The 13,579-nt window shown below is 36.9% G+C and overlaps 1 protein-coding gene across 5 annotated transcripts in view; it reads left to right on the forward strand.

The window, feature by feature from the left end:
- Positions 1 to 13,579, forward strand: part of LOC118262676 (titin homolog) — a 185,241-nt gene that overhangs the window by 155,152 nt on the left and 16,510 nt on the right. For all 5 annotated transcript variants that reach the window (XM_050703908.1, XM_050703910.1, XM_050703911.1 and 2 more), the window contains 6 exons: positions 478 to 1,108; positions 2,915 to 3,081; positions 4,440 to 4,649; positions 5,775 to 6,069; positions 6,829 to 6,961; positions 13,130 to 13,298. In XM_050703908.1, coding sequence (XP_050559865.1) covers positions 478 to 1,108; positions 2,915 to 3,081; positions 4,440 to 4,649; positions 5,775 to 6,069; positions 6,829 to 6,961; positions 13,130 to 13,298 — 1,605 coding nt within the window. The remainder of the gene's footprint in view (positions 1 to 477; positions 1,109 to 2,914; positions 3,082 to 4,439; positions 4,650 to 5,774; positions 6,070 to 6,828; positions 6,962 to 13,129; positions 13,299 to 13,579) is intronic.

The following is a 13,579-nucleotide window of genomic DNA, read 5'->3' on the forward strand; positions in this document are numbered from 1 at the left end:
TGTTTTTTAATAAGTGGTGGTAAGAATAAAATATAGGTAACGGCATTCGATGCACCGAGTATACAAAACAAGAACACGACATTTTGGCATTGTTCTCTAATTGCTCGGTCGTCCCAAGTAATAAAACTACAATTAGAATTAACAATGGTTTTGAACTTTGAGTAGATGCTTTAATAATTATAATTTGGAAATGTCTGTGATGTAATCTGTCACAGTGTTATGTAATTACATTATTGTATCGACGGTAGCCGCCACGTCACTCGTCCGTCGTCAAACGAGCATTGATGTAATGATGACAGCTACTGTTGTAGGCACTCAGCAACAAATCATTAGATCATACCTTCCACTTATAATTAGCCTAACCTGCCAATTCTGGCTCGATCAATCTCAAATCAATACAATAAGTCATCTGGCAGTGTCGGCTGGCATCACGTCAAGTATTCTTTAAGGTCAGTGCCGCATCGGTTCTCATTTTAGCCGTGCCGGACCGCATCCCGGGTGAGCCGAGCGTCGTGGACGGAGGCAACAACTGGGTCTCTCTCGCCTGGCCGAAAGCCGACCCTCGCGACACTGCTCCAGTCCTCGCCTACAAGATAGAGAGCTGGCTTCTGGGGAAAGAAGGCGGCGCGCGCTGGGTTGAACTCGGAATTACTCCGCTAAATTCTTTCGACGCTTTCAACTTAAAACAAGGAGAAGAATACCACTTCCGAGTGACTCCTAGGAACAGATACGGGTGGGGCGAGTCTGTGCAGACTTCCTCTCCGGTCGGCATCGGCCTGGCTGGTGACAGGCCGGAGTTCGTGGACATTTTGCCCGGACAACTGAAGGTGTTAGCTGGCGAGACGGCGAACCTAAGCTGCAGTGTGAAGGGCAAGCCGTTGCCTGAAATAGTTTGGATGAAGAATGGGCACGAGATCGAGGAAGAGAGCCGGGTGACGACGTTGTACAACGGTCAAGATTGTTCGTTGACCATCAAGGACATTTGCATCGAGGATGAGGCGCGGTACAGCTGCGAGGCGACCAACGTCCACGGCCGGGCCTCCACGTACGCGAGGCTGGCCGTCGTCACCGACAGACTGATATGGGAAGCCGATGCTAAGCTTAAGAGGTGAGATGTTTTTCAAGCATACTTGAAATAGGTTTGTTTACTAATTGTACCCCATTCTTAATTACATTTTGAATAACGCTTGCGATAACTCTATGCTTTGTTTGTTTCCCATTTTGCGGACCTTTTTCATTGCGTACTAGTTGAAGATAAATAAAAACAAACATTTTATTCATTTATATGGCTTAGCTTTTGATAATACGGAACATTAATATCTTTTTTATAATAATGCATTAAATAATACGTTCAGTATTTAAAAACAATTAACATTACGTACCTATATTTCGGTTCGTTCTTAGACAAATTAACATTAATATTTCGGGACGATACAACCTAATTAGTGATGATATAAAGAAATATCTGCCTAGTTTTTCTTGCCTTTGCTTAAGATTAATTTCAAACATAATCGGCTAGATCTATTGGCTATAGAGCTATTGTCTAACAATAGGCCTCCAACTGATGTAAATATTTTAATCATACATATTTACCCAAGAAGCCTTTGATGAGTAAACTTGCTGTTTGATACAGACACGAGGCGTTAATCTCGCATTCTGACACAACAGACTTGATTTATGATAGAATAGACTAGCTCGTATTATGACCTTCCCCTTTTAGATATTATTAAAACATAACTGACATTTACAAAGATATAAATTTTTGTCTGTATAAATTTAGAACACGATTTTACTGTGCAGTTTTAACTGTACAGTAAAATCGTAGGTCCATACAGTCTACACACCTTACGATTTAAAAAATTTAAAAATTTAAATCGTGTGAGACTATTATTAACCTGTTTTTACTTTATTCTTGATTCGATTCAATTGAAACCTGTACAATTTTAACTGTATGCTCTATACATCTACGATTTAACTGTACTGTCCGACTGTATAGTTAAAACTACACAGTTAAATTGCAGGCTGTATAATGTGCAAGATTATGTCATGATGTTCATAATTATTATGTTCATTATTAAGTAAATGGGTCATAAAGTGAATATCATTATAGTGTGTATTATGATATTATTTATTAATCCATTTTTGTGTATCAATTTAAAGCACATAATTGCGACTTATAGTCAAGAATTATCCATATCATAGTGTTAGCGAGTTTGGCAAAAAGAGCAATGAGGTACCTACATGGCTCAGTGAGTCAAGTGAGCTGATTCGTCGGTGTGTGGCTAACCTGTTGCCTGTATGAGTGCCACCCACTTTGTTGTACCTACTTCATATAACAATGTGTATATGTGGTACAGTTTTGTGGCATTTCGCTTTTCCATAGGTACCTACTCTTTGAACTTGTTTGTAAATTCTTTGTTTATCTTAAATCAGCTATGTATTAGCTATGTTTTAATTATGACTGCTTCTTTAGTCTAGTCGTCTGAAGTATAATTGCCAAGGGGTGTCGGGTTCGATTTTAAAATCGAGCAAAGTATTATTTGGGTTGGGTTGAAGTCTAGACTTGTGTTCGGTGTAATAGGTAATGGTAATAGGCTTAACCACATTACATGTGACTCAAAACATAACTGGTGATAAATGGGCAGTCGTACAGAGGGAACTATACTATACCAGACTGTAATATATCTAAAATTTTCAGTAACAGTAAACTTCCAACAATACTTTGCCTAACCCGGGAATAAAAAATGATACGCCTTTCTCAGCAGTCGCACTTAAGACCACTCGACTAAGCAGTCAAAGAAAGTTAACACAAAATTATCTAAAACGTAACTATTCACACATAATTATTTACTAAACACCAACCTCAAATGTAATACTTAACACAAGAAATAACACATACCAACACTGTTTTCAGAGAGCGATCCCAAGATGCCGAAGGCGACTACCCACCACAGTTCACGATGCGGCTTCGAGACCGGCGGGTGCAAGCGACCTACCCGGTCCGGCTGACCTGCCAGGTCGTCGGCAACCCTCCGCCGACCCTCACATGGTTCAAAGATGGAGAACTGCTGGTGTTTGATAGTAAGTAGTGTCCGTCACTAAACATAGCACCCCCCTCCCCTCCCATAGCGAGTAGCATTGAGTCAGTGTTGAAGAAAAAAACCTTACCTTTGATGTCCAGATCGAAAACGACATGGTTTCCGCCATGTAAAGCTCGTAAAATCAAGCAGTAACGTAATTCCAAATTCCAACTTAATGCCAAAATGCCAAAATACGGAATGTCCAAATTACGGAAAATTGTACCCAATTTGTGTCATATCTGTGTATAATATCCGAAAACACAAAATTCAGTTCTAATTACTCGAATTGAATCTGTTATCCGTCAAAACCCAAATATCTGCACTTAGAAAATAATAAAACCTACTGATCTCTACGAACCTCTGATCGGTACGTGTAAAAGCAGTTCCCCCACACCACAAACTTGGCAATGGTAATTTGAATTCTCACACCACAAAACCCGGGGACCGGAGCGGTTGGCACGCCTGACTACCCCGCCCCTAGACTCAAACATTTGTCAATAACTGAAACGATCAAAACTTGAAATAAATTCGTATAATTCAATCTATAGAAAGCCTTAAACGCACCCAAAACTAAAGAAGCTATGAAAAAAAGCATAAACATCCTCAACCTATAATAAAAACCTTGAATTATAAAACGTTTTCCATTGAAATCGGGTTTCCCTACACCTTACACTGGGCGGTAATAATTTCAATCCTCATGCCACTATTTTCAGCGAACGTGATCGGTTGGCACGGTCTGAAAACTCCGCCCTCACATCCGTTTTTCAGAGGGGTAACGAGAATTCCCACCGTTTCACTTTCACGGCTTTTGTCTCACTCCTGAAACAATTAGGGGCGGGCCCAAAATGATTTATTGCTTCAACTTGAACTAGGATTCTGTATTTGCTTTTTTTGGTATATTTTTGTACATTTCGTCGAATTACTTAACTTAACTTACCTTATTGAAAGAGTACGAAAATGAACAAATATCAGTCAATGCTCCCGTAAAATATATAAAAAGATGAAATGATCTATTTTACCTTTAATCATTTCTATCCTGATTCATCATAGTATTTCGCATTTCTATCAATTTCCACATCTAACTAATGGTCCCAAGATCCACCAACTGTAACTAGTTATTAAGTTTTTCAATCATTCATGAATATCTTAATCTCTACGTCAATAAATTTCTGTGCGTTTGCCAATTGCACGCCAAATATTGCAATCAAAACTAACAAATAGTACATGTCGGGAGGCCCATGAATACATTGAATTATTTGATTGGGAAGATGACGCAATTCGACACCATCTGATATCAGTCAAATCCACACCTCAATACAGTACACCGTATCACTAAAATTCCTTCTTCAAACTTTCAAGGTCGCCGCACCAACTACCAGGACGAGCATTTCCACACATTGGAGATAGCCCCCACCACCCTGGAAGATGGAGGGGTCTACGAAGCCATGGCCAGGAACAGCTCCGGAGCCGTCAGCTGCAGATGCAGCCTCGTCGTGGACAAGGGCATCAGGGCATACGTTGCTCCCGAGTTCTGCTGCGGTTTGGAACCCTTGTACCGACTGTCTGAAGGTATGTTCTTTATTAACTTTTTTATTTTTTTACTTTAATCCACACAGAATACCAAAATTAACAGCCACTAACCTAGCAGTCTACGGCTGGGCTATGAGCCTCCTCTACATAATACATTCATTCGTATCACTTCTCTTCTTCACTTATCCCATTTATACCCTCTTTTTCGCTTTTCTCAATATATTTACGTGAGTAAACTGATTAAGTTAATTTACCATCAAATCTATTTGTAATTACTAAACTCGATAAGGAGTAAGGACAATTGACCGATAGTTATTTTGCTTGATATTACACATCGCTCAACCAAATACTACAGCATTCTATATTTCAGCATTCATACATACACCATCCGAATGAATTGAGAAACCAAGTATAGGCCCTTTTTAAACGATACTAAATGAATTAAATAAAAATTACAGTTTACTCTCGTCGAGTCTCGTAAATCTTGAAGCTAATCTGTGTACCCTTAGTACGAGTTTGATTTATGTTGAACGAAAACGAAACGAGAGCGCGTTGGGCGTTCTGATTGGCCAGCGCGAATAAACTAACCAATCACATGGCCGAACGCGCGTTTCGATTACTTGAAACGTAAAGCAAACTCATACTAAGGGTACTGAAAATAACTTTTACCAATCTAATTTCTGAACTTTTATCTCTTTTAAACTATTACATGTTCTTCATCTCTCCTTAGAAAAGAAATAATCGCATGCACAATAGAAATATCATTCAATACATCATCACGAAAAGCTGGTAGGTAACAAGGTTTATAAAATGGTAAGCATTTTTTTTATGTTTGCTTCAGTATATTCAAAAGTACTAAGTATTTAGATGAACTGGTGAGTAGTAAATACCTCTACAGTGAATCTACACTGCATTCCTCAATCTCTATTGCAATTCACAATGAATAACTCCAAAACATCTAAATTCATTTAGTCCAATATATCACTAAAGACCCAGTTTTATCCAGAGAGAACTACGTTTAAATACCAAGTACTATTGATTCTAAATCAAAAACAATGTTATACATGGAACTATTTTATTATTTCACCATCTTCTTCATACTAAATGCCTTTAACCAACAAGATATCCCAAACATCAGTTAACATCTCCAAAATAAATTTCCAGGCGAAGAGCTCAGAATATCAGCAGTGGTGGAAGCCTACCCGTCAGTTGGAGTGACCTGGTACCGCGATGGAGTCCGCTTGCGTCCTAGTCGACGCGCCATCATGACATTAGACCGAGATGGTCAAATAGAACTGGCTTTGGCAGCTGTGACTGGAAGAGACGCTGGAGTGTACACCTGTACGGCTTCCAATGAGGTGGGACGAGCGTCCACGTCAGGGAAGGTTGAAGTGATTGAAGGAGATCAGCCTAGAGAGAAGCGAACACCACCGGTTGTGATCAATGCTCCTGATGAACCGTGAGTCCTTAGTTTATGTTTATAGCTTTATATATCACGGTAAGACTGTAATCATCGTGTTGGTATAACCACCGTTAGCTCGCCGTTCGACGCACCGAAATTTTGCCATAAAATGTCCAAATATATTATTATAAAAGTATAAAGCCATTTACAATTCAAATTCCAACAGTAATCTTGGAAACATCTACTTGCAGTTTTAACAAAATATAATAATATCATTAGATGAGAATGAAATGAATAGTTTCCATGATTTCAGCCTTTAACCGTATAAAAATACCTACAGCACAACTGTTGAAGCCTAGCTATCTGCTAGAAAGTGTTCCTGTACCCATAGTATGAGCCCAGAATAATAAGTAAAGTATGAGTTTGCTTTACGTTTAAAGTAATCGAAACGAGAACGCGTTCGGCACTCTGATTTTGTTTATTTATTTTATTTTCAGCCATGGTCGCCCCACTGCAGTGCAAAAGCCCCACTACCCTCCTTCCACTGATTAATAAATAAAAAAATAATGTTAATAAACCAACCAATCAGAGTGCCGAAATCATCAGTCTATAGTTACGACAACTAATAGAACAATCATTACATTGGCAAAAACTCTTACTATTTATCTTACACTTAGTAATGAGAAAACGTGCCACGGTACTTTTGTAGTTGTTCAACACACAGCTAAACTTTTGTACTTCCAATACAATTAAAATCCATAATTTCCTCCATAGTCCTTCATCTGTTTCTACAACTATATTCTTTATCTTCAACAGATATTCAAAGGAGCCAATGTTCATTCGCAAACCGCGGTCAAGTGAAGCCCGGGAGGGAGACACCGTCATCATAGCTTGCGAGGTCATCGGAGACCCGAAGCCGGACGTCTACTGGCTGAGAGACTTCCTCAAGGTACACAGACACTTTCATATATTACGTAGCATACTTAAATAAGAGAGAAAAGCAAACGACGTTTCACTTGTCATTACAATTAATACATTATATTATAAATAGCTACTTCCGCGCGGTTTCACCCGCTCTGCTCGGCTTCTATTGGTCATAGAAGCCGAGCATTGGTCATAGCGTGATGTTTTATAGCCTATAGCCTTCCTCGATAAATGCACTATCCAACACAAAAAGAATTATTCAATTCGGACCAGTAGTTCTGGAGATTAGCGCGTTCAAACAAACAAACAAACAAACAAACTCTTCAGCTTTATAATATTATAGTATAGACTAGCTTCCGCCCGCAACTCCGTCTGCGCGGATGTCGGTCTAGCGTGGAAGTTTTATTTCTCCATTTTGAGTAACTCTGACAATGAGATCTTATAAATATCTATTAGACCCAAATACGGCGACGCCCATAATAATTAAGGAGATCCCTCTATTGAGCTACTGCTGTTGAGCTCGCGTTCTGTAGTATAAAACTAAAAAATTAAGTTTTTCTACGTATTTTTCAAGGATAAAAAGTATCCTATTTTATGCCCAGGATAGTAAGGTATAATTATACCAAGTTTCATCGAAATCGAACCGTTAGTTTTCACGTGATGCCTGAACATACAGACAGACAGACAAAAAAAATCACATATTTGGGTTTGGTATCGATCCAGTAACACCCCCTGCTATTTATTCTTTCAATATTTTCAATGTACAGAATTGACCCTTCTACAGATTTATTCTAATATGAATGAATGAATGTGTTATAAACGTAAGAGTAGACAAATATAATCAGAAAGCTCCGAACTGCTAAGCTATCGGGAGTTATACGTGTTATTGTGAGTCAACCTTATGAGATAGACATTTGCTGTCGTGGAATATTTTTAAACAATTTTAAGGAGAACATTTCCGTCATACATAATTTCTGTGTAGCTTTAACCATTAAGGCTGCACACGCGACGGAAGCTTAAAAAATTGAGTAAGTTCTCCTGTTTTCCCAACATTTCCCTTCACTGCTCTGGTCCTATTGATCGTAGCGTGATGAAAAGTATACTGTAACCTACCCAGGAGTACGAAGAACAATTGTACCGAGTTTCGTTGAAATCTGTCGAGTGGTTTTTATTTCTATAAAGAACATACAGACAGACAGACAGACAGACAGACAGACAGACAGACAGACAGACAGACAGACAGACAGACAGACAGACAGACAGACAGACAGACAGACAGACAGACAGACAGACAGACAGACAGACAGACAAAAATTTTTCTGATTGCATTTTTGGCGTCAGTATCGATCACTAATCACCCGCTGATAGTTATTTTGTAAATATATTTCATGTACAGAATTGACCTCTCTACAGATTTATTATAAGTATAGATAATATTAGTATAGATGTCTAAGTAGGTATGTTTGGATATTTGTACACTGAACGGATTTAGATGTTACAGACAGGAAGATAAGATACTTTCTATTCCACGTGAACGATGGTGAAACCGCTAACAGAGTCTATTTATTATTGTATATTTGGAGCCTGTTTCTGTTTGCTCATCTTAAAGACATTGTGCCATATACTACACAAACTAATAGACACTTTATCAGACAATTTGAAATAGTTCAATAGTTAAAAACTAGCCTATAAATAACTAATGAAAAACTTTCGCTTTTTGTCGAACTTATTTAATATAGGTGTCGTGCAGCTGATTTTGGGCATTAAATACTAGATCTAACTTAGTAGTCTTTCTTTTATAAGGTAAGTAGTACTTAAAACCCGCCATAACTAACTCTTAAATACTTCTAAGAGAATATGTCATGTAGTATAATTAATAATTCAGTAAGTATCAATACTAATTCTATGGATTGAGCTGAGAATGAAGTTCCAGATCTTATGTGTAAGACACAATAATTATTTATTTGTTGAATTTGATATACCTTATGATATTAATTAACACATATTAGTAAGTTTCCATCTATATATATAAAAATCAATTGCTGTTCCTTTGTCTCGCTAAAACTCGAGAACGGCTGGACCGATTTGGCAAATTTTGGTCTTGAATTATTTGTAGAAGTCCAGGGAAGGTTTAAAAGGTGAGAAAATATCAAATAATTGACGGAAAAATCCTAAAAACTGCCCTTTCCTTTATCCCATACAAACGTTTTCTAACTAATACGTAGAGTCAATTTGAGCTTTATTGCTATTGGATAAAGTTCATTGTTGGATAAATGCTATTGGATACTAAAAAACAAATGCTATTGAATAAGTGTGCGTTGGAGACTTGGAGCACAGAATCCCTACTAATATCATAAATGCGAAAGTAACTCTGTCTGTAATTACGCTTTCAAGTCTAAACCAGTGAACCGATTTTGATGGAATTTAGTACTGAGATAGAATAGACCTTGATACTTTTTATTGCAAAAAAATAGCGGAGAATGGGTAAAAATAAGGGATAAATGGTCATATGGAAATTCGTCATTTTAAAAGCTGTAACAGTAAAACTTTGTATTTAGATACTTAATGAGGAACGAAAGAACATGGTCTACTTTTTATTGCAAAAAAATAGGGGAGAGTGGGTAAAAATAGGGGATGAATGGTCATATGGAAATTCGTCATTTTTAAAGCTGTAACAGTGAAATTTTGTATTTAGACACTTAATGAGGAGCGAAAGAACATAGGCTACTTTTTAATAAAAAGGGTAGACGGCGTAGTATGTTTGATAGAGGAGACTAATGTTTACTTGAAAATTCGTCATTTTCGTTAATACGTTGCCTGTGGCTTCACTCGCGTTCGATTCTTATTTAAATACACATATACTTATTTAAATCGCCAATATCCCTACTACCATACTAATGTTATGAATGCGAAAGTAATCCTGTTTGTGTTGAGGTTACGCTTGCACGAATGTTTTTTTTTTTGGAATATAACAACGAAACAATGTATTTTTTTATTGATAGGCAATATATAGGAAATTAAAGGATAATAATATAGATAACCTTGGCTACTTTTCATCATGATTATAAAATGATGAATCGGCGGTCGTGGTTTCTTTGGAATACATATCTTTAAAAATGCTAACAGTAACACATTCTCAAGTAATTCACATTTGAGATGACATACGGCAGCATTTTGACCACTAACACCACTACGCGGACGAAGTCGCGGGCAAAAGCTAGATTCGATAAATTTTCATTTGTACATGTCAAATATTTGTTGTTTCTAAATTCAAATTCTGTAAATAATGATTGACATTTATGCATAAACTATGAAAAGGGTGAATAAACAATTGTCTGTATTTTTTTTAATCTATTGAAAATGTTGAAAAGTTTTTATTTTGTGTAAATTAAAGTTTCTATTCACGTTTTCGAACAAACGATGCTCTTTCAATATAGTCTATTGGTGTAAATGACATTGACATTGGTATTGCGCGTTTTTTAAAATATGCAAAATTAAATGTATATTTTTCAATATTTCTGAGAGATTATCTTAATATTTCTTCGAGTTTTAAAGACTAAGAAGATTTTTATTTGCTAATAAGTGTTTGTTAATCAAGGTAAGTTCACATCTTCATTATTGATTTTTAGTAACTTTTGGTGACTACACAATACTACAATTTGGTATACACGGTTATGCAGAAAATGTATGAGAGCTTTTTATTTTCAGTTGGAATTTTTTTTTAACAATGCTACCAACCAGACGTACAAGCTTAGGCCGCAGAACTCGAAATACGGCAAGTCAAAGAATAATATAAGAGCAAATCAAACTGATGAGCAACGCGAAGCGCGAAATGAACTTGAACTGAATTGATATCAAGATAGAAATGTTGTGTTTAATCCCCACAAAGCTGCATTCAGTTATAATGTGGCAATTGATTACAGTTCAGAGCAAATTGTTGCTAAATTTGGACTAATGAACATTGTGTGTCCACATTGGGATTGAAATTAAAAAATGAAGCCTCTGGATTGTGTTGCGCCAGCGGCCAAGTCAAATTGACGTCATTGGTACCGCCACCAGAGCCACTACATTCATTGGTTCATTTTTTGACTCATATCCAGCAGTACAATAATTGCTTTCAAATGACATCATTTGGGGCAACAAAAGTTATACGAGACAATTTTTTGCCTACTTTTGGCAAGTAAGTATAATGGCAAACGTTTTTTTTTAGTTTTAAAACCATGTAGCTGGTGCAAAATATGTCGAGTCAGTGATGTGTTTATTTTGTAAACAATAAATCAAATACATAATAATAGTCTATAATCCGAAGACTTAATCAGCAACATTTATAACATGTTGTATTTTATAGTGGCATGAGCAAGATATTCTTGGTAAAGCCTACTACCTAAAGCTGCCGTGGAAGGCTGTTTAATGTCGAGGTTAAAAGTAGTTTTAATTTGAAATGATGTAAAGTATTGTGGCAGTATTTTGCGAGCCACATGGTGGTACAATTTGCTATACAATTGCCTGTATACATATTTATATTCTTGCAGATTCAGGGATTCAAATATATCATCAAACAGGTTCCTTATTGCCAGTGCCTGTTGAAGACTATACATTTTTGCAAATATATTTTATGGACAATTCAGCAAGAGAAGTCGATCAGCGTTGCGCACACAACAACTCAGTAAAGAGATCCATTGTGATGAACAACTTCAAACATTTTTCCTTCAACACAATGAATTAGTTGCATTAGACCGATGCATTAGACATTCACAAATGCATTAGACCGCATGCGCATCAGATAATCACAAAATTGTCATCAGAGCCGATAAGGCGCCTGCAGGACAGTGAAATGATTGAATCCTATGAAATAAACACTATTATGAAAATATATTTTGCTTTTTTTTTAAATTAGTAAAGTCCTTTTCAGGTATAGTGAGATCAGGAAATTATGGATTCATTTTTATATGGAGGATATTTATAGATTCCAATTCAAATTGAATAGGGACTCATACATAACTCAGCTATACAAAATAAAGTAGAGCATCATTGCTACGCGAAAGCGGTACGAAGTTCGCTGGGTCAGCTAGTCTTAAATATATGATCGACCAGACCAAGTGTTAATTAAAATGAAATTGAGCACATAAGTCGTGTTCATATCTATTTAGATTAATTTGAAATAGATAAACGTGTGCCTTAATATAGTCAGTATGTTCTCCGAATGATAAAGAAACTCATTGTTTGTCCCTCGCTAAAATAAACCTAGTTAAAAATGACCAAAAGTTAGCACACCAGTCAATTTTTGCATCTTTTTTAAATTCGTTATTACAAGTAATCCGGACGCTTAAACCCTTATTTTTTTATATCACTCAATGCTAAACTGTTTCTTGCATTCAGTTTTAGTAACAAACAATTGTAAAAAGTCTTATTTAAACAATAAAACACATTTTACAAAAATATTACAAAGTTAGTTCCTCACTATGAATTGTTGAGAGATGTCGTTGTACTAAAATGTTGAATTTTCATGCCTGACGGTGGCGACATCTATGTGTTGGGCGGGGAACTGTTCGTTGCACTAGTGGCTAGTCATTGGATGTAACTGTTAATAGATGGCGCTGCTAGTCTCAAAACTGTTTTAACGAGATAGTAAGAGCTTGTGTAAGCGGAATAGTTTGAACTGAAATTTTGCTTTGGAAATGAACTACGACTTGCTCGTAAAATTGGTTGTTTTGGTATTACAGATTATTGAATTAGCTTTAATGGTTACATAATATATCTAAATCATTTAAAGTTATCGGTATTTTACCAAATAATTACTTACACGATCGTCCCGGCAACTCACATTCTGCGTCCGTGCGTTAGCCAACATAATGATGGTTTGGTACTTAATAATATTATTATCTACTTATGTAGGTAAGCAGATCTATATATCTTTCTATATATCTATACATTAAGAAAGTCAAGGCAGTTCCAGTTAAAGTAAAACCAACAATAGCGTAGGTACCTTTATATTGGTATATCTGAGGGTTCAGTACGAATTTCTTTTACATTTAACGAGACCGAAACGAGAGCGCGTTCGCTCTGATTGGTTGGTTTATTCGAGCCGATAAATGTGAGTGCCAAATGAGCTCTCGTTTCGATTTCATTAAACATAAACAAATTCATACTAGTCATAATCTCTTTTTTAACATAGCACTATTACTTTTCGCAGCCGGACTACTACCGCGATGCGACCCACTTCAAGAGAGTGGGTGATGGTCCAGAGTATCGGTTCGAAATACCTCACGCCAAGCTGGATTACACAGGAGCCTACTCTGTAGTCGCCAGGAATGTGCATGGAGAAGCTAAAGCGATCATCTCATTACAGATATTGGCTAAAGGTAAATATACTTTGCGATTACTGTTATGCGATTTGTTTTACAGTCACGCATGTCGTCGGGGCGTCGGCTTGAGCCTCACTGAACCTATTGAGATTCCTTGATCGATGTTGCTTGCAAAAACTAGTGCTACGTATTATTTATCGAAAGAAGACGATCTAAAATCTCGAATCTGTTCTGGGGGCCCATTAATTAAGTTTGCTATTCCACCCCTGCCTGTTTATATATTGGTCAACGGCAGGGACTATAGTATTCCATAGTTAACTGCTTAACTGTTCAATAGC

Source organism: Spodoptera frugiperda, chromosome 25, assembly GCF_023101765.2.
Source record: "Spodoptera frugiperda isolate SF20-4 chromosome 25, AGI-APGP_CSIRO_Sfru_2.0, whole genome shotgun sequence".
NCBI classification, from domain to species: Eukaryota; Metazoa; Arthropoda; class Insecta; order Lepidoptera; family Noctuidae; genus Spodoptera; species Spodoptera frugiperda.